The sequence below is a fragment of the Piliocolobus tephrosceles genome, chromosome 11 (assembly GCF_002776525.5).
Source record: "Piliocolobus tephrosceles isolate RC106 chromosome 11, ASM277652v3, whole genome shotgun sequence".
NCBI classification, from domain to species: domain Eukaryota; kingdom Metazoa; phylum Chordata; class Mammalia; order Primates; family Cercopithecidae; genus Piliocolobus; species Piliocolobus tephrosceles.
In genome coordinates, this window is record NC_045444.1 from 21595470 (window position 1) to 21622176 (window position 26707).

General features: G+C 39.1%; 1 protein-coding gene across 1 annotated transcript in view; it reads left to right on the top strand.

Annotated features, from left to right (window-relative positions):
- The window catches only part of THSD7B (thrombospondin type 1 domain containing 7B), a 779270-nt gene that overhangs the window by 727409 nt on the left and 25154 nt on the right, over positions 1–26707 (top strand). The window contains exon 20 of the mRNA XM_026449366.1: positions 17887–18032. Coding sequence (XP_026305151.1) covers positions 17887–18032 — 146 coding nt within the window. The remainder of the gene's footprint in view (positions 1–17886; positions 18033–26707) is intronic.

The window sequence follows — 26707 nt, forward strand, 5'->3', positions numbered from 1 at the left end:
TTACAAGGAAAAATCAAACAACCCCATCAAAAAGTTGGCAAAGAATATGAACAGACATTTCTCAAAAGAAGACATTTATGCAGACAACAGACACATGAAAAAATGCTCATCATCACTGGCCATCAGAGAAATGCAAATCAAAACCACAATGAGATACCATCTCACACCAGTTAGAGTGGCGATCATTAAAAAGTCAGGAAACAACAGGTGCTGGAGAGGATGTGGAGAAATAGGAACACTTTTACACTGTTGGTGGGACTGTAAACTAGTTCAACCATTGTGGAAGAGAGTGTGGCAATCCCTCAAGGATCTAGAACTAGAAATACCATTTGACCCAGCCATCCCATTACTGGGTATATACCCAAAGCATTATAAATCATGCTACTATAAAGACATGCACACATATATTTCTTGCGGCACTTTTCACAATAGCAAAGAGTTGGAACCAACCCAAATGTCCATCAATGATAGAATGGATTAAGAAAATGTGGCACATATACACCATGGAATACTATGCAGCCATAAAAAGGATGAGTTCGTGTCCTTTGCAGGGACATGGATGCAGCTGGAAACCATAATTCTGAGCAAACTATCGCAAGGACAGAAAACCAAACACCGCATGTTCTCACTCATAGGTGGGAATTGAACAGTGAGAACACTTGGACACAGAGTGGGGAACGTCCCCTCTCATGGGGTGAGGGGAGCGGGAGGGATAGCATTAGGAGACATACCTAATGTAAACGATGAGTTAATGGGTGCAGCACACCAACTTGGCACATGTATACATATGTAACAAACCTGCATGTTATGCACATGTACTCTAGAACTTGAAGTATAATTAAAAAAAAAAAAGAAGAAGAAAAATAGGCCTGAATAAAGAAATGACAGGGCCCAGGAAAGTATAAAACATAGCAGGACTGGCATGAAATTTTAAATTTCTGGAACAGATTCATTTGACTTCATGTCCTGGGCATACTGGTGCAAGAGATGGGCTCCCAAGGCCTTGGGCAACCCCACCTCTATGGCTTTGCTGAGTGCAGCTCATGTGGCTGCTCTCACCAGTTGAAGATGAATGCCTATGGCTTTTTCAAGTGGGCATTGCACATTGCCAATGGCTCTGCAGTCTGGGGTCCCTAGGGCAGCCCTGCTTCCGGGAATCTACTAGGTTTTGCTATGGTGACAACTCTGTGGCAGCTCCACTCCTGTGGCAGGTTTCTGTCTGGGCTCCCAAGCTTTCTGACACATCCTCTGAAATCTAGGTGGAAGTCAACATACCTTCACTGCTCTCCCATTACAAAATTAGTAATGTGGATGTGGATGCTCCTAAAGCTTATAGTTGGGACTCTCCAGAGTGACAGCATGGTTACATCTAGGGAAGATTGAGCCATGGCTGCTCCAGCAGGAATCACTGGGACATGGGTAGCAGATCTCTGCAGCAACGCAGGGCGGTGGCACTTCGGTCATGTCCCCTGAAACCATTCTCTCCTTCTAGACTTCTGGACCTCTGATGGGAAGGGTTGGCTGAGAAGATCTTTAAAATGCCTTCAGGGCTTTTTCTCCATTGTTCTTACCATTACCACCTGGCTCCTTTTAGCCATGCTACTGTCTTTAGCAAAGGGTCTCTTGGCAGTATTCTTGTATTCCTTTCCTGAAGATACTGTTTCGTTCTCTACCACATGGCCATGCTACAAATTTTCCAAATCTTTCCACTCAGCTTCTCTTTCCTCTAGCAGTTTACCATAAGCAGTTAGAAGCAGCAGCAGCCTGAGCTTTGCTGCTTAGAAATTTCGTCCACCAAGTATGCTGTTCTTTTACTCTTAAGTTCTATATTCCACAAGGCTATAGGGCATGACCATGATGCAACCAAGTTGTTTGCTATGGTGTAACAAGGATAGTGTTTTATCCAGTTCCCAATAAGTTCCTTATTTCCATCTGAGACTTCATCAGCATGTCTTTTACTGTCCATCTTTCTGTGAGCATTTTGGTCACAACCACTTAACCCGTCTCTAAGAAGTTCCAAACTCTCCCTCATCATTTTGTCTTCTTCTGAGACCTCACCAGAATCACACGTATTGCTCCATTTATGGCAATGCAGACTTTTTCTAGCCTGCCCCTGCATACTCTTCCAGCCTCTGTGTATTTTACCTAGTTGCAAACCCACTTTCACATTTTCAGATATCTGTATACCAACAATTCACTCCTCAGTACCAATTTTCTGTGTTATTCCATTTCGTATTGCTATAACAGAATACCTAAGGCTGTGTAATTTATGAAAACAAGAGGTTTATTTGGCTAATGATTCTGGTGCCTTGAAGGTGCAAGAATGGGCAGCTGCATCTGGTGGGGGTCTCAGGCTGCTTCAACTCATGACAGAAAGCGGAAGGGGAGCAGGCATGTGCAAAACAGTCACATGGTGAGAAAGAAAACAAGAGCAAGAAGCCAAGAAAGCCACACATTTTTAACAATCCTGTCTTGCAAGAGCTAATCCATTCCTGCAAGAGTGAGCACTCACTCACTCCCAAGGGAGGGCATTAATTTGTTAATGAGGAATCCTCGCCTATGACTCATATACCTCCCACTAGTCCTTACCTCCCAACCCCACTGCAAAGGAGATCAAATGTTGGCATGCCTTTGGTGGGCACAAACCACATCCAAACCATAGCAGGCAAATTAACAGGGGAGGAGATGGGAAGAAGAACTGCAGTTTGGAGAGATCATCATTGGGAGGGGAGGATGGGATACCAGGACCTGGATCTGATTGTCAACCACAGAAATTTGAGAGCAGTTTTCTAGAAGTTCTCATATTGGACCACTGGCACTAAGTTATGGACTCATCTATAAGCTACTCACAAATGGATGTGTGCTGATGTTGTTGATAATTATCTTCTTTAGTTGGGACTGTGTGAGAAACTAGGTATGACTCATGATTAAAAAGGAGCTCATCTGTGAACTCAACTGTAAGATCCTAGAGAGGGCAGGGCCAAAAACAGTAGCCAGGGTACATATTAGGAAAATGTGACTAAGAAAAATTGACAACTACTTCTACAAAGAATGTTACTCATAATGAAAACATGGGAATTGCAATGTCCGACAATAATATGTAATTTCTTGCACAAATGAGAGCAAAGAGCCTGTGGAAATGAAATGACAGGTCTTAGGACCGAGATTACAGTGATTAACCAATAGTTTGTCAATTGTTTTAAGAGGCAGCCAGGCATGGTTTCCACTGGGCATCCACTTTAAAGTTGTATAAATCTAAGTTCGAATGTAGCTGTTTAAGCATATACATTTAGCTAAATCTTTCTGAGTCTCTGATTCTTTATCTATAAATTGGAATTTTACACGTTAGTGGTTTAGTTTTTGTTTTGAGAATCAAATGAAATTAAGTATTAGAAGACATCCGGCATGGTGACAGACACGTCATGAGTGTTTAGTATATGTGAATTTTCTCCTCCATGTTCCTCTACCTGTCTGTAAAAGAGAGGATTTTTGGAGACTCCATAGGATCTTTTAAAAATTATTCCATAGACACAGTCACCCTCATCTGTCAATTTTATATCTCATCCTTTTACCCCTCTCCAAATTCTACACACTGTATTTGTAGCCTATGTGATATTCTAAAAATGAATATCTGACCAAGTGTTTTTATGTTGACATATAAGTCATTCATCTATTTATTTATCCATAAACAAATACATACGTGTCAGTTATAGTCTTATGTACTGCGAATTCAGCACTGGGGGAAAAAAGGCAATTTCCCTATTTTTATGGAGCTTAAAATCTATTTTAGGGACAACAGAGAGTAAACTAACAAATTAGTAATAATGCTCATTGATGAATCCACAAAAGACATACAAATGAGAGGTGTTATTTGCATCAGTGATGTCTTTTATTGAAAAAGTTGGTTGCTCCTCTGTCCAGAGAGACCCACTCTGGATATCCCACTGCCATAAGGACTACAGTGTTGTCCTCAAGGGCCACTGCTGGGATATTTGTTTCTCTCAGTAATAAAGGATAGCATGGAAAAGGCAAGAAAGAATAAAGTCCTGTATTGTGAACATGGCCCACGGGAATCTTCAGGATCTCACGTGTGCTGTCTCCATCACCTTGTACTGCCCTGCCAGCTCTGTCAGTTCCAAAATACTACATTTCAGTCACACCCTTCATCAAATTATGCTTCTTCTCACCTTGCCACTTTTCCTTACACGGAGCCTGTCACCATCATCCCCATGACTGCCTCCTACGATTTTTATCATGCACGAATTGAATCCATTTTCATGTCTATCTTTCTAAGGGGCCACTGACCCTGTTTGTATTCTTCATGGGTGAATCTTCACAGTTGAAACACAGTTCTTGGCACACTGAAAAAAATTTTTTATTGTCATTGCCTAGATGGTTCTGGACCATAAAAAGAAAGCTGAAAGGGGAAGAGCCTGCATACTAGATTGCAAGCCTTTACGAATAAGTGAGCTAAAATTCACTTTTCTCCAATCCTTCGAATAATAAACAAAGACAAAAACAAAACACAGATTTCACAAGAAAAGTCCTTGTGTGAACTAAGGCACAGAAAGACTAGCGAAGAAATCAGGTTGCATAAAGTACTTGGAAATCACGTAGATGGTGTCTCTTGGCATGTAAGTATGGCATCAGTTACGCATCACCTCTGGCTAGTTTCTAAGGGTCTGGTAGGATAATATTTGGGCAGGATGGTGCTATAGCTCTTGTGACTAGTGTTTTCTTTGCTAGGCTGCTCAGTGTTCAATCTCACAAGCATTTTTTGACTACCTGTTCTATTTAATGTCCCATGTTAAAACCTTCAGACAAAAATATAAAGATGAGTATTTTCTACTTGTATTTATTTGTGCCCAACCTCTATCTTTTTTTTTTTTTTCTTTTTTTTTTTTCTTTTTATACAGAATCTTGTCCTGCTGCCCAGGATGAAACGTAGTGGCACAATCTTGGCTCACTGCAACCTTTGCCTCCTGGGCTCAAGCGGTCCTCCCACCTCAGCCTCCCAAGTAGCTGGGACTATAGGCACATGCCACCACACCTGATTAAATTTTGTATTTTTTGTAGAGACTGGGTTATGCCATGTTACCCAGGCTGGTCTCAAACTCCTGAGCTCAAGTAATCTGCCTGCCTCGGCCCCGCAAAGTGCTGAGGTTACAGGCATAAGCCACCCCACCCAGTCCAAGTCTCCAACTTTAAAAACAAAATTGAGTGGTAAAAAGAGGAATAGGATATATGGTCCTTGAATTTTTAAGCACATACCCTCAAGACTGTGCCAAGGCAGCCTCTGTGGGTGTATCATGTTATTCCCCACCATCCCCAAATGTCTTCCCCATTCCAGCCTTCCTGCTCCAGTCTGATGGCACCACTCTTCCCTAACCATCACTCTTGTGGTAGAGAGTAATATTATTAAAATAAGATAATTCTGTCTTTAAATCATGCTTGAATCCTCATAGAGCACAACCTGAAAAACAAACAGTAAATGAATAGCACTAATCAGAAGCAGGAATGTATGGTACAGATGAACTCGTTTCTTAAGAGACCAAATTGTGCAGCTGCAAAGGTTGGACACTATCATTAGGAAACTATCAACAGCTCGCCTGTTCTAAGACAAAGTGCCAGCAACTGTCTTGTGTAGGAGCCTCTTTCTCTTTTCGAATGGATTTTAGCAATAGGCAGAGACCACAGGAAGAGGTAGAGTTTATTTAGTCACATTCAAGTGGGCATGCGAGTTACCTGGGAGTCAAACTTCAGCAGCTGCAGTTCTCAGCTGATGTCTTTATCAAAAACAAAGGTTCACACAATTATCTCTGTTTCTGAATTCGCAGAGTTGTTGGGCAAAACCTGGTGTGCTGGATGTGCCTAATGCTTCCCTATGAGCCACGCTTCATCATCAAACCCACAGAACTGCAATGATCTGAGGGGAAATTTTGAATGAGCTCTTACTTTATTTTCCAAGCGTCTGGATTGCCTCTTTAATGTACACCTGATGCTTGGCATATACTTTTTAATTGTGTTAAAGATTTCAAGGTCAGAACAGTTTGAATCCAATTTATTTCAATTTAGAGAGAGACTAATTCTAAGCTTCCATCTTTTTAGATAGATTTCAAAGATCAAAGCTTCTAATAGAAGAGCTTAATATTTGGATTAGTCATGTTTTTTTGTCTCTTGAATTTTCATCAGTTCAGTGGGATGTGGAACTCTCTAAATTTAGCATATCATGAATTATTCATAATTATTTAACTGATAACACTCTAAGAATGTTATTAAATCCAGACTATGATTTCTTTGTATTTTATATTTTTAAATTTAATGCATATGAGTTTATAATATTTTTATAGCATATGACCTAGCCTACTTCTTGTGTTTTCCAGATGGCATATAATTTTTCTGTCGACTCTATCCCGTAATGAGAAAATAATTTTGTATTAACTCCAAAACACAACAACTACTTTGTGATTTCCAGCTTTTTTTTTTTTTTTTTTGGTTTCAAGGGCAAGCCAGTAACTTTAATTTTTGGTGTCTGCATCCAATTTGATCAATGTGTGGTATTCTTGACTGGGGACAGTCTGTCATAATAATTCAGACTTATTTACTGTATAAAGTAGTTAGTTCTTATGGAAAAAGAACAAGAAGCTAGGTGGTGGAATGAAAGAAAAAGAATAGACAAGAAGCTCAGAGATCTGGGTTTTAAAGTCAGCTTTTCCATGGCAAGTTGTAGCATGCTGGACTGCTCACTTATCCTGTGCAGAACTCTCTTGCACTGTTTTTATCTATAAAATGATGAAATATGAGAGTGATTGCTTTTTAATACCTGTTGGTCAAGGGTATAATTACTGATGGTAGGAGTGTGTTAGTAATTCTTCACAACAGTACTATGAAGTGTAGACCTAATTTGACAGATGTAATGATAGGCACTGAAGTAATCTGCCCAAGGTTACATAGCTTGTCAGTTGTGGAGAATGGATTTGAACCCAAGCTCAGTTGTCTCCAAAGACCCCATTTGTTCCACTGTGATCCTGTACATCTGACACTCTGTATCATTTATTGTGTACATGGCCCTGGGTTGCATGCTGTATCACTATAAAAATTATTATAATTTATAGGTATATTTGAGAAAAAGCAGAGAAAATGGGTCATAGGTGGGAACACGAAGGGCAGTGAGATATATTAATGCTTTGAGAAGTCCCCCTGAATTTTAAACCTTGTAAATAGGTTCTTGCCTCACAACCAATAATGTTGCATATTATGTAGTTTATCTAATAGTTGCAAATCTTAAAGAAGTAATGTGTGACTCTGATGGTTTTCTCTAAAAAGAGTGGGAAGATTAGCTCCCAGATTTGCAAACTCACTCTCTCTGACCCTCTTGCATCCCATGGAAGTGGCTCACTGTGGGTATTGCTGCTGTTTATAGATATTACAGTGGTCCCTCAAGTTGTGTTAGTTTTTGATGGAACTGAAATGTGATTTTTGAAAATAGAACTGAAGATAAGTGGTCAGAATGCATATACATACTCTACTACTGAAAAGTCTGGAGTCATATCCAAGCAGTGTCAGAAGTGCCTAATCTTCTGCCCTCAAATACATATCTAAGTCCCTTGACATCACGGCCTTGACTTCTAAACTGGTGGCCTTGTTACTTCCCATGTACCTGGCAGAGATGTGATCCTGGCTGGGACTAGAGTCTGTTTTGCTCTGAAAGGCCTATAGAATGTTTATCTTAAGTTGGATCTTCTCTAGGATAACAGGGTATCTGGAGATCTGAAGCAATTTGCATATAAGCCAAGGAATTCCTCTATAGGGGAAGCTCATGGACTGTATCTCTTGATGTAGAATTACTGCTGTGTCAACACCACACACATGCTAAAGAGCTGTCTTTAGGTTGCAGATCAGGACTGTAATTTTCCTCCACTCCGCTATACTGGAAAATAGCCTTGATTCCAAATCTATATCCACCAGTAATATTTAAAATAAATTTTGCACTTAAAATCAACTTGGATAAAAATTCCTGATATTTGTTAAGAGAAATGAAAAGTACAGCTTTAACCACTTTTTAGTAGATGTCCTGCCTAAAGAGCCACATGAAATTAATTGAGCATTTTATACGCAACCTGATTTTCCACTACTTTCAGAAAGTTACTCTGATGAGTACCTGAAAGCAAATAAAAAGTCGTCATAGGAGAAAGGTGTTAGCACAGTCACTTTCATTACTTTTTGCTAAAGAAAATATAGAGTGTACAAATACATATAACAAATTTATTGCAAAAGATAGATCTAAGTGCAATTCTCAAACTAGTTCGAGTGGCCTAATAACTAGAGCATAGTATCTGATACCTAAGAAATGGATTACATGAGATCTATTGGAAAGTATATGCTTTTGGAGCAAGACAAATCTTTGTTCCAAACCTTCTACTGTATCATTTTACAAAAAATAATTAAATTCTCTGAGTCTCAGTTTATCATGTGTTAACGGATAATATTAATAACTATATCCTAAACTCAGCCTGAAACTGGGGTTGTTAAAGGGATTTATGTGGCTCGGAGAGTAAGGGGAGGAACTATCGGGGCAGGAAAGTGAAGAAAGCAGGATAAGGAAGAGAAAAAGCTAAGCAAGAATGTATGACATCATTTGTATATTAAAACACATTGTATTCCCTCAATTAATTTAGCGCCTCCCTCCATAATGAGGAATGCTTTTACAATGACAAAAGGTATCATACAATAAAATATCTTAAACACAGAAACACATATGACTAAAGTTAACTTAGATTGAACATGACCATCTACTAATGAGGTTTTGTTAGTATTCCTTTGCTTCTTTTTCACTTATGTTGTCATCCGCTAGTATTTGCTATTGTCTAACAGTAGGTCGCAGGTACCAAATGCTTAAGAATAAATCCGGCCGGGCGCGGTGGCTTAAGCCTGTAATCCCAGCACTTTGGGAGGCCGAGACGGGTGGATCACGAGGTCAGGAGATCGAGACCATCCTGATCTACACGGTGAAACCCCGTCTCTACTAAAAATACAAAAAACTAGCCGGGCGAGATCGCGCCACTGCACTCCAGCCTGGGCAACAGAGAGAGGCTCCGTCTCAAAAAAAAAAAAAAAAAAAAAAGGATAAATCCATAGGGGGAAATCCCTTGAAAACGGAAATCTTTTATTCATTAACCTGATTTGGGGGTTCTTATCAGGAACCATTAACTTCAGTTAAGTGACATTGTATCCTATTCTGCATGGTGTTTTAGGTGGCCAACCCCTTCTAGATGTTGGCTTCTGGGTGACCATTTTCTGTCAATGATTGTGCATAAACTTTGGAAATTTAACTTATGTTCAAAAGAAGTAATGTCCAGATGGAAAGCAAGTCAATAATAATGATATTCATAGACACGCTGGAAGCTCAAAGTTACTTCATATACTACTATTATCGCTTTTATATATCTACAGTGCACTGGAGTTTATAGGTACATTTATGTAAATTGCTCAGATATTTTATTCAATGAGCTGTTTGTTTCCAGTCAATAGGAACCATCTTCAACAATCTCTCTATTATTCTTATATTTCCTTTTCCATTATCTCTTACATATATACTTTGCCTGGGCCGTATCCAAATTGGCCGAAGCTATCAAAACCATAATTTCCAGTAAATTCAGTGACTATGTGTCAGGGCCACAGAAGAATTGTTGTTTACAGCATGTCTCTCTAAAGGGCATGGTGACTGGCTACTTTGATTGGAAAATATGGTCAGAATAGGGAATTACTGCATGTGACTTCCTTTCTTTTTCTAAGTGTATACGTTGACAAATGTTTACCAGTTTTGAGATTTGTTTGAATTGCTTAAAATTTCCTACATTTACTTTGTCAGTGAAGCCTCAAGAGGGAAGTTTGACTACTGCCTAGTTAAGTGGGAATATGATCTAGTCTGATATGCTTTAAACCTGTATGCGATCACTAGGATTGGCCCCTCCGTTTCTGTTTTTGTTTTTACAACCTGTATACCATTTCTAAAGATGTTGCCATTCAATCCTTTTTCTTTCATTGCTAGTGATTATTGCTCATATAATAATAAGCTTAATATCAATGTTGTTTATAATGAGGTCCCAGTATTCTCCAGGGAAAAAGAGGAAAAGGCTCAGAGACGAGAATTACTAGCAAATAGCAAATCTACCCTACCATGATTTAGGTCTTTTTTAACTGGAAGCATATTTTATAGGGAGTGTCTTTCTCTGTTTTGTAGCCTGATGAGTGCACGAATAGCGAGCAACTTCTGTTCCTTCATCTCAATGGGCATTGCTCATTCAGCATATTGTCCATATTTATGATTGAATTTAGTTCCTAGCTGATACCTATTGTCATGTCTTATGCTGTTATTGGAAAACACAAACCCAAGCAAGACAAGTCCAGAGAGTTTCCAAGGAAATTCTTCCCCTCTGACTTTGAAAGCAGGAGGATATGTATGGCAGCAAGCTTCACTATTACTCTGAGAACAGAAAGAGTCCAGGATACAGTGTTAAGGGATTTGATGGGTTGGGACCTGGCTGAGTAATTATGTCTTTTATAATTTTGTGCATTTAATATAATAAGCCCAATAAAATACAGGAGACACAGGTAGCATGCTTTATGTACTCATTACAGGCATGTTTCAGGGCCAGTTCTAGGAATTGATATGAGAGTATTTGTTAAAAATAAATGCTTAAGGCCAGGCATGGTGGCTCTTGCCTGTAACCACAGCACTTTGGGAGGCTGAGGCGGGCGGATCACGAGGTCAGGAGATCCAGACCATCCTGGCTAACACGGTGAAACCCCGTCTCTACTAAAAATACAAAAAAAAAAAAAAAAATTAGCCGGGCTTGGTGGCGGGCACCTGTAGTCCCAGCTACTTGGGAGGCTGAGGCAGGAGAATAGCGTGAACCCGGGGGACGGAGTTTGCAGTGAGCTGAGATCACGCCACTGCACTCCAGCCTGGGCGACAGAGCAAGACTCCGACTCAAAAAATAAATAAATAAATAAATAAATGTTTAAGAAGAGAAAAATAAAAGCATTTACTATATTTAAAATATTCCTCAAGTTTTTTTGCTTGTTTTGTTTTGTTTTGTTTTGTTTAGATGGAGTCACAGGCTATGGTGTAGTGGTGCGATCTTGGCTCACTGCAACCTCTGCTTTCCAGGTTTAAGCAATCTTCCTGTCTCAACCTCCAAATAGCTGAGTTTATAAGTATACTCTACCATGTCTGCTAATGTTTGTATTTTTAATAGAAATGGGGTTTTACCATGTTGGTCAGGCTGGTCTCGAATTCCTGACCTCAAGTCATCTGCCCGTCTTGGCATCCCAAACTGCTGGGATTACAGGCATGAGCTACTGTGCCCAACCCCTTGTGAGCTGCTTTTATATAGTACTGTTTATTTGTATAACCTATGTGACACATATCCAGGCATCCCTCATCATCTGATATTCTTCACCTGAATCCACATTATTGTGAATTCCACAGACAGCTCATAACATCAAACCCCTCATAACATCAAAATATTCATGAATAAACTTATCATTTACAGAACCTTTACCCAGTCAACAAGCTTTCTCCATTTACACACATGTTCTGTCATTGCAAATCAGGGGATTTATTGGTCTGTCTTTAGCTGTAAATTAAATGTGTGTCCACCACAAAGGGGATACAATATGGAGTGATCTTCACACCAAAGATTAAAGGGAGCCCTTGGAAAACTGATGATCATTGACTCAACAGCCAGAGACTTCATATTCAAGCTGTGAAAGTCAGTTATGAAACATCAAGATCTCTTACAGCTGTCATAAAATTATGTAAGAAATATCAATGACCAATTTATTATTTGTCCTAATAATGAGTACATAAGTGTAATTATAATATATATACTTGTGGATATTGGATGAAATAAACCCACTTCCATTCTTTTTAGTTTCAGAAAAAAAGTCTCATTTAAATATTTATTACTATTCATTTAAAATAATTTCATTCCCATTTAAAATAGCTTCAGTTTTAAGTGGCATTTGTTTCTAACATGAATTATCTTCAAGTAATAAAGACGTTTTGTATTCTCAGTTTTATTTTACAGAAAATTTATGCTCAGAGGAGTTAAAGTAGTTGCATGTAGTCATATCGTTTACTAGTTGTTAATTGGAGAGAACTATTCCCAACTAGAAACTTTTAATGCCCATTCCAGGCCTGTCTCCACAATATATCAGGTTTATTTTTTAGCTTTCTATTTTTTTTCTATAGATATGAGGTCTTGCTGTGCTGCCCAGGCTGGTCTCGAACTCTTGGATTCAAGTGATGCCCCTTCCTCAACCTCCCAAAATGCTGGGATTACAGGCGTGAGCCACTGTACCTGGCACATCAGCTAGTTTCAAATTCTCTTTCTCTCATGTTCCATACCACACCATACTTTTACCTTTAATTTGACCACATCCTCCACTGCTTTCTCTCTCCCATCAAAACTCATCATTGCCAAAACAATTCCTTCCGGCTCCTGCTGTTCGGAGTTCTTGATAGAATAATTATTGCTGAGAGATAGCTGCTTGGTTGAATATTCCATCCTTTCTGAGATCTGGCATCTCAAGTAATACTTGACCACTACCCTGGGAGGTGGCAGGCCCCTTTATTGAGAACATCCACATTTTTTTTATTTGAGGGATACATTTTTGGTTCTTTAACTCATACAATTAAAACATCCCTGACCTAAATAGAAAAAGAAACATAGAGATAACAATTACCCAACAGAAGTATCAGGTCCAGTAATTTTCTCTTATACTTGCATGCATTTATTAGCAATATTTTTTGTTGAACTTTAACATGAACCAATTAAACACAAAATACATCAAAATACAGATTTACTATATGTTCCTTGGTTTCAAAAAATATTCTTGGAAGTAATAGGCATTGTTTGGAAATCTTCTCTTTGTGTTTGGATACCAAAAGCTAGAGAAACCATATGGCTGTGCTTCCGATGAATGGTCTTGAGACTTCATTATTTTAAAAAGTAATAGCATCATTTTTTTCTTTTGCATTTATTAGATTTTCTCTACCTTTATGTCCAGCAAAACTTATCTGTCACCTTAATGGAAATAAATAAAATGGTTCTATAGTACTGGCCCTCAGCATGCCATCAATTCAAGACAAACTGGAAGTTATTTGGTTATAATGAAATAGAGCCTCTTTGGCTGTGATAAAGGTGACACCACATTGTCATTATCCTTACAAAGATGGACGGCACAGCCTGCAATTATAAAGACATTAGGATAATAGGTATTTCAGTCAAGAGAATAAACATTAAAGTTATTATAAAACTTGAAGAGTATTTAAGCAAAACTGAATGTGAAATCTTGTGCCAAATGTGTTCATCTGGCAGGGACAACATTTGATGTGAATGATATCTGACCTGCATGATTTGAGTGATTCTGGGAAGAACATCTGTGTAAACATATACACTCCACGCAAGAGCTCTGTGCCTGGGGTTGCAGAATGAGCCCTTGCCTATATTATCACTGAAAGAAATTTTACCACTGATATGGTTTGGCTGTGTCCCCAGCCAAATCTCAACTTGAATTGTATCTCCCAGAATTCCCATGTGTTGTAGGAGGGACCCAGGGGGAGGTAATTGAATCATGGGGGCCAGTCTTTCCTGTGCTATTCTCATGATAGTGAATAAGTCTCACAAGATCTGATGGGTTTGTCAGGGTTTCCGCTTTTGCTTCTTCCTCATTTTTCTCTTGTTACTGCCATGTAAGAAGTGACTTTCACCTCCCACCATGATTCTGAGGCCTCCCCAGCCACATGGAACTGTAAGTCCAATTAAACATCTTTTTCTTCCCAGTCTTGGTTATGTCTTTATCAGCAGTGTGAAAACAGATGAATACAGTAAATTGATACCAGTACATTGGGGCGCTGCTAGAAAGATACCCAAAAATGTGGAAGCGACTTTGGAAGTAGCTAACAGACAGAGGTTGGAACAGGTTGGAGGGCTCAGAAGAAGACAGGAAAATGTGGGAAAGTTTTGAACCTCCTGGAGATGTGTAGAATGGCTTTGACAAAAATGCTGATAGTGATAACAACAATAAAGTTCAGGCTGAGGTGGTCTCAGATGGAGATGAGGAGCTCGTTGGGAGCTAGAGCAAAGGTGACTCTTGTTGTGTTTTAGCAAAGAGACTGGTGGCATTTTGCCCCTGCTCTAGAGATTTGTGAAACTTCGAACTTGAGAGAGATGATTTAGGGTACCTGGTGGAAGAAATTTCTAAGCAGCAAAGCATTCAAGATGTGACTTGGGTGCTGCTAAAAGCATTCCATTTTAAAACAGAAACAGAGCGTAAAGGTTCAGAAAAATTCGCAGCCTGGTGATGCAGTAGAAAAGAAAAAGCCATATTTTTTTGAGGAGAAATTCAAGCCAGCTGCAGAAATTTGCATAAGTAGCAAGGACTCTAATGTTAATTTCCAAGACCAAGGGGAAAATGTCTTCACGGCATGTCAGAGAACTTCACGGCAGGCCCTCCCATCACAGCCCAGAGGCCCAGCAGAAAAAGTGGTTTCGTTGGCCAGGCCCAGGGTCCCCATGATGTGTGTAGCCTAGGGACTTGGTGCCCTGTGTCCCAGCTGCTCCAGCTATGGCTGAAAGGGGCCGACATAAAGTTCGGGCTGTGGCTTCAGAGGGTGGAAGCCCCAAGCCTTGGCAGCTTCCATGTGGCGGTGAGCTTGCGGGTGCAAAGAAGTCAAGAATTGAGGTTTGTGAACCTCTGCCTAGATTTCAGAAGATATATTGAAACGCCTGGATGCCCAGGCAAAGGTTTGCTGCAGGGGCAGGGCCCTCATGGAGAACATCTGCTAGGGCAGTGCGGAAGGGAAACACGGGTTGGAGCCCCCACATACAGTCCCTAGTGGGATGCTGCCTAGTAGAGCTGTGAGAAGAGGGCCATCGTTCTCCATCCCCATGAATGGTAGATCCACTGACAGCTTGCACCATGTGCCTGGAAAAGCTGCAGACACTCAACGCCTGCCCATGAAAGCAAGCAAGAGGGAGGCTGTACCCTGCAAAGCCACAGGGACGGAACTGCCCAAGACCATGGGAACCCACCTTTTGCATTAATGTGACGTGAAATTGAGACGTGGAGTCACAGGAGATCATTTTGGAGCTTTAAAATTTGACTGCCCCACTGAATTTTGGACTTGCATGGGCCACGTAACCCCTTTATTTTTGCCAAGTTCTCCATTTGGAATGGCTGTATTTATCCAATACCCATACCCTTATTGTATCTAGGAAGCAACTAGCTTGCTTTTGATTTTACAGGCTCATAAGCAGAAGGGGCTTGCCTTGTCTCAGATGAAACTTTGGACTGTGGACTTTTGGGATAATGCTGAAATGAGTTAAGACTTTGGGGAACTGTTGGGGAGTCATGATTCGTTTTGAAATGTGAAGACATGAGATTTGGAGGGGCCAGGGGCAGAATGATATGGTTTGGTTGTGTCCCCACCCAAATCTCAACTTGAATTGTATCTCTAGAATTCCCACATGTTGTGGGAGGGACCCAGGGAGAGGTAACTGAATCATGGGGGCCGGTCTTTCCCATGCTATTCTTGTAATTGTGAATAAGTCTCATGAGATCTGATGGGTTTATCTCATCTGAGGAGTTTCCGCTTTTGTTTCTTCCTCATTTTTCTCTTGCCACTGCCATGTAAGAAGTGCCTTTCACCTCCCACCATGATTCTGAGGCCTCCCCAGCCATGTGGAACTATAAGTCTAATTAAACCTCTATTTCTTCTCAGTCTTGGGTATGTCTTATCAGCAGCATGAAAATGAATTAATACAACTACCATCTAAAATTCCATGTGTGTCTCCTATAAAAAGACTTAACTAGGTAGCTGTCTTTACTGTCTTGCTCATGTCTACCCAGCAGCATGATTAATGAAGCAGCTACTAGAGTAAAACTGCTTTGAATCTTGTTCTGCAGCCTACTTTGTTTTTTTTAAACCCAAACAAGTGACTTAAATTCTCTGAGCCCCAGTTATGTCATCTGTAATATGGGAGAACAGTAGAATTTTCCTTTTGGGTTGTTATCACTATTAAATGAGTCCATGCATATGAAGTGTTGAAAATATTGCCTAACGTATGGTACCAGCTCAATCAATGTATTGATATTATTGTCATCACATATTTGCATATAACATAATATCACATCAATAATTTATGAAAATATAAATTAAACATATAGTCCACTTTACTTAATGTCTGTGAAGTACCATGTTAGGCATGGAAGTATAAACCTTAAGGAATTTAGAAGCCAGTGATTAGAACCCCCTGGTTTTCTTCAAGGATATTCTCAGAGAGTTAGTTTACCACCAAATCTATGATAATATTCTGGTGGATGGTAAGAGGTCTAGTTCTTTGAAAGTGTGAGTCACCCTTACTTATCACTAAACTTGAAGGTATCTGTAATTGTTTCTATCCAGGGCTTTCAAGTGAATTCTATCTAGAAGTGAAGTCCTCACTAGCTTTCCATTTCTCTTAGGATATAAATGTGGAATCTTTGACATCAACTAAAAGACTCTGCTTGTAATAGCTTTAACAACATTTTCTCAAGCCCTTTGCACTGTCACTCTCTGCTCCAGCTGCACTGGCTTCTGTCAGGTCCTCAGACATGTGATCCTTTGTGCCTCACCATCTCTTCGCTCTGTGTGGCCCATTCTCTCTGCACATCATGTCTGACTTGCATCTTTTCAGATTTCTACTTAAAGTTCCACTGCTCATGGCAGTGATCTCTGGTTCCTTCTCAAAATGGGCTACCATTCTAATTCATGCTTCCACAGAACCCTGTTTTTCTTTTAACATTTATCACAAATGCAATTACATAATTAACTTTATAACAACACTGGGATTCCATCATATTAATAAATAACTAATAGTAATTAAATTATATGTGCTGAGTACTTCATCAGAAAGAACCAGAGTGAGTAGGAATGAGAGAGTGAGAGTGAACGAGTGCAAGAGAGAGACAGAGAGAAGCACAAACCAATAATGTAGGTTATTCCATCACTATTCCACTTGATGAGCTGATGACCTAATGCTTAGGAGGGGGCAGAAGATGATATGGGAGCACTGCTATTTCCTGAGCCAGATTTACTAATCAATTGTCTTTCATTGCAGAACAGGAGGCTGGTATCTGCACATATGTTTTTTAAACATGTTGGTTCCTTCATCCAAGCCAACAACTTTATCTTGTGCTCAGTGAAGAAAGAAATTGGTTCTAAACCTCTGAAAAAATTATCTGTTTTGAATTAATTGAAAGACACTATTGGGACCTTGGGGTAGCACCTTCCTAGGGAATTTTTCAGGATAATTTGGACTATGTGTGATTTTTGCCTTACTTGCTTATGTTCATGCTTATGCTCATTGCCTCACAGAAGAGGCAATGTTCACTATTTGGGTTTAATATTTGTAATCCTGTCTTAAAATATGAGGTCTTTGATGGTAGAAGATACATCTGGCAATTTTACTTTACCCTAGCACACTACAGGATGCCTTGATCATGCTAGAGCTTAATAAATAAACATTTATTAAATGAATGAACAGTCTACCAGTGTTTACAAGATCAGTCTACTTGGCAACAATAGAAAGTTTGTACTTTGAAGACTAAAAGAAGTAGAAGACAGAATTTCAGATCCTTCAAGCACTGTGAAAACCTAGATAGCCTGCGTCTCTGTAGAACTCTAAATGAAAATGACAGAAAAACTAAAAGTGGGATAGGACAGAGTTCAGTCTATTAAAATGAAGACTTACATGTATAAGGCAACGTTCTGTTCTTCAGGTCCCTTTCCAAGCCAAACTAACTGAAAAGCTGACACCTCCCTTATCATTTTAGGTCGAATGAACCGGACTCGATTTATCATTATGCCAACCCAAGGAGAAGGACGGCCATGCCCCACAGAGCTTACCCAGCAGAAAACCTGCCCAGTGACCCCCTGCTACAGCTGGGTCCTTGGCAACTGGTCTGCATGTAAATTGGAGGTAGGTCATGTAATGACAGTTAGACAAATATTCATCAGTATATTCAAAGCACGTGTCTGGTCAAACCTATGCGCTGATGGAATAAATTTCACAGCACCAGGGATCTGGCACAATGTATTTTTAATGCAATGTAGAACATGGAAAAATACAATCAAATGGCTTAACCTCATGCAGAGTGATATTGATAGGATAATAAATAGCCATTCATTAAGCACTGATTATAATAGGACAGGTCACAGATCCTCCAATCTCCTTGGCATCCTTTAAAATTCTGTTATTTTATTGGCTTGTTGGGAATATCAAAGTATTATTTAATTAGGCAAAAATCCTGATGCTGTGAAAATCTATAGCTTGCTTTAGATTGCTTAAGAAATTTAGATTTCTTAAAGAAGCACTTTTAGGATTAGACAAAATCTTGCATATGAGCAGAAAACCAAAAGTGTACAAAAGTTATATTTTAACATTATTACATGAACCATGGTTACTACATTTTCCTCAATGATTACTTTTTTATTGGCCTGACAGATAAAAGCCTAACAACATCATAATATATCACGTACCAAGAGCTTTTGCTAGATCAGCAAAAAGATCCTCTACTGCATTTTCTCTCTGGCTTCTTGCTTAAGAAATAGCACATTGCTTTTTCCTGCTTTCTTATCCTAGTAGTTTATCCTTCAGTTCATGTTCCAAAGCATACTTTAATTAGGTAACAATAATTTTGATTATGCATTAAGAAATCTGCAGAGTATTCTCGTAGAGATGTTTAGTGCTCCTGTCAGGATGACATTGTCAGGCAACATTATTATCTTGCAGAAGTTAAATGCCTATGTATTTTAATAGGTCCCAGAGGAACAAAAATGCGTGGTACATTTGTTCAGTCTCATTTTTACAGAAAATAAGGTAACCGTGCTAATTAACCAATTCAGAAGTAACTTAATAGCTTTAAATATTAATACTTTGTCTACTAGTCTAAATTCTTTCCTAAGTATTCAGCAATATTTAAATGTTGTTTGGACTTACTTACAAAAATTGAAGGAATATTGCTCCTTATCATTGGGACTGCTTTGACAGCATAGAGAAAATAAGCTCAAGGAATTTAGGAAGCCATTTCAGGGAAAAGGAGAGGAAAGTTGAACATTAGGAAGAAGAGAGAGGACAAAGGATGGGAGAGAGGGAGAGACAGAGAGACAGAGAACAGACAATGTCCACACTCCAAGTCTTACTAGAAATACAACTACTACTGTACCTTACCTGTTTGGGGCACTTTCTCTTTTATCTTCTCAGGTGTCAGGAATCTATACCTTTGATAGGCAAGTCTACCAACTTGTTCCATAGGAATATTATAGGAAAATGCCAAATGCAGTGTTTTGCTGTCAAATGTAGAGCTTTTGCAAAAGCAATAAGGACAAGAGTGGTGGGTGGTGGTCATTCTCTGTAGTGGTGCTGGTGATGGGTGGAGGGTTATGGCATCTATTGGAAATACCTAGTCTTGAAAGCCCTGACAAGACTTCTGGAGACCCACCAGAGCAGGGGATTGGTTTCTGCTTCCAGAAACTTCAGAGTTGCCTCAGATTTCTAGATAGAGTGAGTCCCGTTCACTGACACTTCCACTTGGGAAGAAACTCTGGAGCTAGACTTAATCTATGCAAAACCTTCAATAAACAAGTCTATAGTTAATTATTCTAGGGTGGGCACTTGTCCAAACAGTGCCAATCAGCATTCTTCCCCAATAATTTAAAGTGGAATTGATCTCATTCGAAGATACTGTAATCAGAAGCTCTTAGTGGCCACATTGTTCTACCTTATAGATGAAGTCAGTCACTCAGAAGCAAAAAGCACACCGAAAATGACACAAAGTAAAGCAGAGGTGCAGGAGAAAGGGAATCATGACAATATCTAAGTTGAGTTTTTCCTGACTTCCAGCTACATTCCTACTTTTCCTGCAGCCTAATTGTTAACTCTTTGTGAGATAGGTAACACCATATCATTTTAAAAATTTTACTATACTTAAATTTATATATAAGCTGGATTTTTAACATTACTGATCAAAATGCATGTGGGCCTTTTTACACAAAGGAAAAACATCTTTCTACAGCTGCATTTGTGCTTCCTCTTGTCCTAGCATGTCCTTGCCTGCCAAACACAAGTTGGGAGCTCATTCAATGAGGGTGGTGATGATATTTAAGTGGCTGCTTGCCTTCACAAGTATCAACCCATAATAAAAGAAACTCGCGTGGGGCACAGTGGATGTGCCAATTCTGCCAGTATCTTCTGTGAAAAAGGAAGTATTTATCCTCAGGCATCACTTTCTTTTTTAGCATTTTCTAACTCTTCCCAAGTTTCTCAGCTGCTAACACATATACACCATATGCTCATAAATCTGCTTGAGGAGCTCAGATTCTGGAGTCTAGCAGCCCTAATTTTGGTCATGGTTCTGCCCATTTTTCTGCATTTCTGGTCAAGTCTATAAACTCTCCAAACATCTGTTTTCTTTTTTATATAGTGGGGGTAGCAGTAGTACCTATTTTGCTGGTTATGTGGGCAGGAATTAGATAAGTTATACAAAGTACTTTGCATAGTAATAGACCTAAGTTAAGAGCTCCATAGTTATAGTTAGTATTATAATTTTTATTAAAACTATGATTATGATTATAGGCACCATCTGCCTATTCACATCAGGCAGTAATGCCAATTCATTGTATACAAAACCTCTATTATTACTCTAGGCAATGGAGAGTTAGTGAGAGAACCTGTGCCATTTACAGTCTTTCTCTTAGAAGCCTGGGTCTAATTTCAGGCCCTTGTGTGTAAAATCTCTTGACTGTGGGTGAGTGAATGTTTGCTTTGTGACTGAAATTATTAATTCGGATGCTGATTTCTCTTCACATTGTGACTGTTGTTGTCAAAGGTATAAGCGATTAAGGTTGAAGATGGACTGATCCCAAGATACACACTAGGAGCACAGTGTTATTTGTCTTGGATTTTAAAGTGATCTGTAGCATAAGTTTGTTTCCGGTTATTTCCTCACATTCTGTCTCATGGTGTGTTAAAAAAAACACTTTAATAAACTGCATATTTTACCTAAGTGTCCATATATCAGTACTTTCAAAACTTTCAAGTTTCATGCATGTTGCAGTATCTTTAAACTCTTCTTTCCAAGTACACAAAGTCTGATACTCCACAGTAAAACATACACCTAGACAGTTCTACCATGAATCTATCATCTGGAATAATAAGTTATAAGTGAGCCCACCCTTCCCTGGAATAATTTATACCTACTGTTTTTCACTCTAGGGAATAAACATTTACTAGAATATTTGCTTTGAATAAATCTATGAATTGATTTTGAACTTCCACTTATCTCCAAAAAATGCATTTAGATGTGAAATGATGGTGCTTTTTTGGGACAGTTTCATAACAGGCATAGAAATTATTAGAGCAATTCTGAAATACTGATAAAACAAATGTGAGAATGACTGTGCTGTGGTCTGAATGTTTGTGCTGCCTCCAAACTCACATGTTGAAACAACCCCCAATGTGATGAAATTCAAAGGTGGAGTTCTTGGAAGGTGATAAGGACACAAGGGCTCCACCCTCATGAATGGTATTATTGTCCTTATAAAAGAGGCCTGAAGGAGCTTCTTCTTCCTTTGCACCATTTGAGAACACCCAGAAGTCACCATCTATGAGGACCTGGCTCTCATTTAAACTCTTCAGGTGGGGCGTGGTGGCTCACACCTGTTATCCCAGAACTTTGGAAGGCCGAGGAGGGTGAATCACTTGAGATCAGAAGTTTGAGACCAGCCTGACCAACATGATGAAACCCTGTCTCTACTACAAATTAAAAAAAAAAAAAAAATAGCTGAGTGTGGTGGCATGTGCCTGTAATCTCAGCTACTCAGGAGGCTGAGGCAGGAGAACCACCTGAACCTGGGAGGCAGAAGTTGCAGTGAGCTAAGATTGCCCCACTGCACTCCAGCTTAGGTAACAAAGTGACACTCCGTCTCAATAAAAAGAAGAAGAAGAAGAAGAAGCACTTCAATGGTACCTTGATCTAGGATTTTGCAGCTTCCAGAACCATGGGCAATAAATTTCCATTGTTTATAAATTACCCAATCTAAGGTATTTTATTATTGCAATGTGAACAGACTAAGAGACTATCTTAGATAAGTAAATCATAATCCTTTTAACACATCTTTAAAAGAGGGTACAGTGTCCCTAATTTATGTGACTACTCAGATTCTTTAAAGTTGCTACTTCATCTCCTCCAAGTTGCACTTTTTCTTTTGTGCCAGTATGTCTTTAAATCACAACTTCCCTATGTTAAGAAGCTTTATGAGCAGCTATTCTATACCACCCTGCACCCTCCAGCAGCTTATCCGTGACCTTCCCTTGATGCCCAGCAGCTGCTGTGATGGTACCTTGGCATGGCTGATGCCCAACTGACCCATCAGCCCATGGATCACTTGCTCCATGGCCTAAAACACTGTCATGACTGCTTTAGCGGGCCACCTTGTCCTTTACTCCTGCCTCTGCAAGAGCCATAGCAGCTCTAAAATCTAGACAATGCAGTTTGGGAGTCCTGCAGGGGAAGAGGTCACAAGAAGGAGAGGACACTCAGTATTCAAGTGCATAGTTGTCAGACTGTCATCTAATAATGGATTGTAGCATGTAGCATACCTGACTGCAGCAACAGAGGTGCAAAAAGACTGGGAAGTTTGAAGGCCTGAGTCCCTACTCTGATCTCTCTGTCCCTCTCTGTCTCACTCACTTCTCCTATTCTCCCTCTTGTTTTGTCTCTTGCTCTCACCTTCACTTTTCTTCTTTGTCTTAGCATCCACAGCAGCAGCAATAATCACAAAGCCTCTAGCTCTTCCACCAACTTCTGGACTTAGTGGAAGCTGAGTAACACGACTTGGAAGTACAGAGGGTTAAGACTTCCTAAAATGACCGTTGATCAATAAGAACTGGATCCTAGGAGTTGTTGACACTTAAATGCCTCTCCTTTCTTTCCTCTCCTCTCTGCTCTTCATAAGTGGTACTGAGACATGGTGATACCCCATGACCTGTTTGGAAGATCATGTGGGTAGCCAAGAAACCAGCTGTGCTTGTTTGTGAAACTGAGGTCAGCTTGTAACACACTACCTCATGTTAATTTCCCCTCCTTTCCTGCTTCAGTTATCTTTTACCACTACTCTAGTCATACTGGGATTGCTTCTTAGTGTAAAAGGTTTGCCTTGGACTCTGTTTTCTGGAATATCTATGTGAAAACAGAGCTATCAACTGAAGTTATCCAAATATCTAATAGACTTCTTTGAAGTGTGAACACCTGACTAAAATCGAAGATACTCATCTCATGAGTGCCTGACAGAATTTTATTTATTTGTTTATTTTAGAACTATATTTTTGATACATAATAGATGTATATATTTTTCAGGTATATGTGATAACTTAGTATATTTATATAATTTGTAAATATCAAGTCAGTGTAATTGGGATATCCATTATCTTATGTATTTTCCTATATGCTAGAACAACTCAAATTATTCTCTTCTAGCCATTTTGAAATATAAAGTAGATTATTGTAAGCTATAGTCACCCTACTGATCTATCAAATACTGGGTTTTATTTCTTTTATCAAACTATATATTTGTACCCACTAATCAACCTCCCTTCATCCCCCCTCACCCCTAGCGTTCCTTGCCTCTGGTAACTATCAATCTTAACTCTCTCTCTTTATGAGATCCACCTTTTTAGCTTCCACATATGAGTGAGAACATACGATATTTGTCTTTCTGGGTTTGGCTTATTTCACTTAATAAACTCCAGTTCCATTTATGTTTCTGCAAATGACAGGATTTTATTCTTTCTTATGGTTGAGTAATAGTCCATTTGTATACATTATGCCACGTGTTCTTCATCCATTCATCCATTGATGTGCACTTAGGTTGATTCCATAGTTTGTTGTGAATTGTGCTGCAATAAACATGGCAGTACAGTTGTCTCTTCAATTTACTGACCTCTCTCCCTTGAGTATGTGTGTGTGTGTGTGTGTGTGTGTGTATTTGTGTGTGTATGTATTCAGTAGTAGAATTTCTGTATATGGTACTTCTGTTTTTAGTTTTTTGAGGAACCTCCATACAGTTTTCCATAATGGCTGTACTAATTTAAATTCCCACCAACAGTATTCAAGGGTTCCCCTTTGTCTACATCCTCACCAGCATCTATTATTACCTGTCTTTTTTATAATAGCCATTTTAGCTGGAGTACGATGATATCTCATCATGCTTTTGATTTGCATTTTTCTGATAATTACTAATGTTGAACCTTTTTTTTTTTTTTTGAGACGGAGTCTTGCTCTGTCGCCCGAGCTGGAGTGCAGTGGCCAGATCTCAGCTCACTGCAAGCTCCGCCTCCCGGGTTTACGCCATTCTCCTGCCTCAGCCTCCAGAGTAGCTGGGACTACAGGCGCCCGCCACCTCGCCCGGCTAGTTTTTTGTATTTTTAGTAGAGACGGGGTTTCACCGTGTTAGCCAGGATGGTCTCGATCTCCTGACCTCGTGATCCGCCCGTCTCGGCCTCCCAAAGTGCTGGGATTACAGGCTTGAGCCACCGCGCCCGGCTTTTTTTTTTTTTTTTTTTTTTCATATGGCAGTTGGCTATTTGCATGTCTTCTTTTGAGAAGTGTCTACTCAGGTCTTTTGCCCATTTTAAAATTAGATTATTTGGGGTTTTTTGCTATTGAATTCTTTGAACTATTTATTTATTCTGGTTATTTATTCCTTGTCACATGGGTAGTTTGAAAACATTTTCTCCCATTCTGTTGGTTGTCCCTTCACTTTTTGATTGTTTGCTATGCAGAAGCTTTTTAGCTTATTGTAATGGCATTTGTCTATTTTTGCTTTGATTGCCAGTGCTTTGATACCTTACACGCAAGAAAAAAAAAATCTTTTCCCAGACCAATATTCTGGAGCATTTTCCCAAAGTTGTTTTCTTCTAGTAGTTTCAAAGTTTCGGTTCTTAGGTTTAAGACTTTAATACATTTTGATTTGATTTTCATGTATATTGAGAGAGGACTAGTTTTATTCTTCTGCATATGCTTCTCCAGTTTTCCCAGTAATATTTATTGAAGAGACTATGCTTTCCCCACTGCATGTTCTTGGCACTTTTGTCAAAAATAAGTTGGCTATAAATGCATGCATATAAATGTGGGGTTTTTATCATGCATATAAGTCTGAGTTTTTTATTTTGTTTCACTTGTCTAAGTGTCTGATTTTTGCCAGTGCCATGCTGATTTGCCTATTACAGGTTTGTAGTATGTTTTGCAGTCAGGTAGTGGGATGCTTTCAGCATTGTTCTTTTTGCTCAGGATTTCTTTGGCTATTCAAGATATTTTGAGTTCCAGCTGGGCACAGTGGCTAATGCCTGTAATTCCAGCACTTGGGGAGGCTGAGGTGGGAGAATCCCTTGAACTCAGGAGTTTGAGACCAGTTTGGGTAACATAGTGAGACCTCATCTCTACTAAAATTAAAAAAAAAAAAAAAAAGTTAACCAGGTGTTGTGGTGGATTCCTCTCGTTCCAGATACTCGGGGAACTGAGGTGGGAAGATGGCTTGAGTCTGAGAGGTCGAGGTCCTAGTGAGCCCTGATTATGCCACTACATTGGTATTTTGAGTTCCATATACATTTTATGATTTTTTTCTACGTATGTGATGAATATCTTTGGTATTTTGATGTGGGTTGCACTAAATCTGTAAATTGCTTTGGGAAGTATCATCATTTTAATAATACTAGTTCTTCCAATTCATGTGCATCGAATATCTTCCATTCTCATATATCATCTTCAATTACTTTCATTAGTGGTTTATGCTTTTCCTTGTATAGATCTTTCACTTTTTTTGGTTAAATTGATTTGCAGTTATTTCATATCCTTCATAGCTATTGCAAATGAGATTGCATTCTTGATTTATTTTTCAGGTTGTTCACTGTTGGTGTATATAATTCTACTGATTTTTGTATGTTGGTTTTGTATCCTGCAACTTTACTTAATTCTTTTATCAGTTACAAGAGTTTTCTGGGAGAGCCTTTAGGTTTTTGTAAGTATAAGATCGTATCATCTGCAAACAAGGCTAATTTGACTTCTCCCTTTCCAACTTAGATGTCTTTTTTTCCTTCTCTTGACTAATTGTTATGGCTAAGACTTCCAGTGTTATGTGGTAACAGTAGGCATCCTTGTCATGTTTCAGAACTTAGAGCAAAGGCTTTCCAGTTTTCTCCATTCAATACAATGTTAGCTGTGGGTTTGTCATATGAAATCTTTACTATTTTGAGTTCTTTTTCCTTCTATATCTAATTTATCAAGAGTTTCTATCATAAAGGGATATTGAATTTTATCAAATGCTTTTCAGCATCTATTGAAATGATCATATGGTTTTTGTTCTTGCTTCTGTTAAAGTTACATGTTATTCCTCCATACAGTGTATCATTCTTACATTCCTGAAATGAATCCCACTTGATCATGGTGAATGATCTTTTTAATGCATTGTTGAATTTGGTTTGCTAATATTTTTTCAGGATTTTTACACTTATTTTCGCCAGTGATACTGGTGTATAGTTTTCTACTTTTCCATGCCCTTTTCTGGTCTTGGATCAGGGAAAACTGGTTTCATGGAATA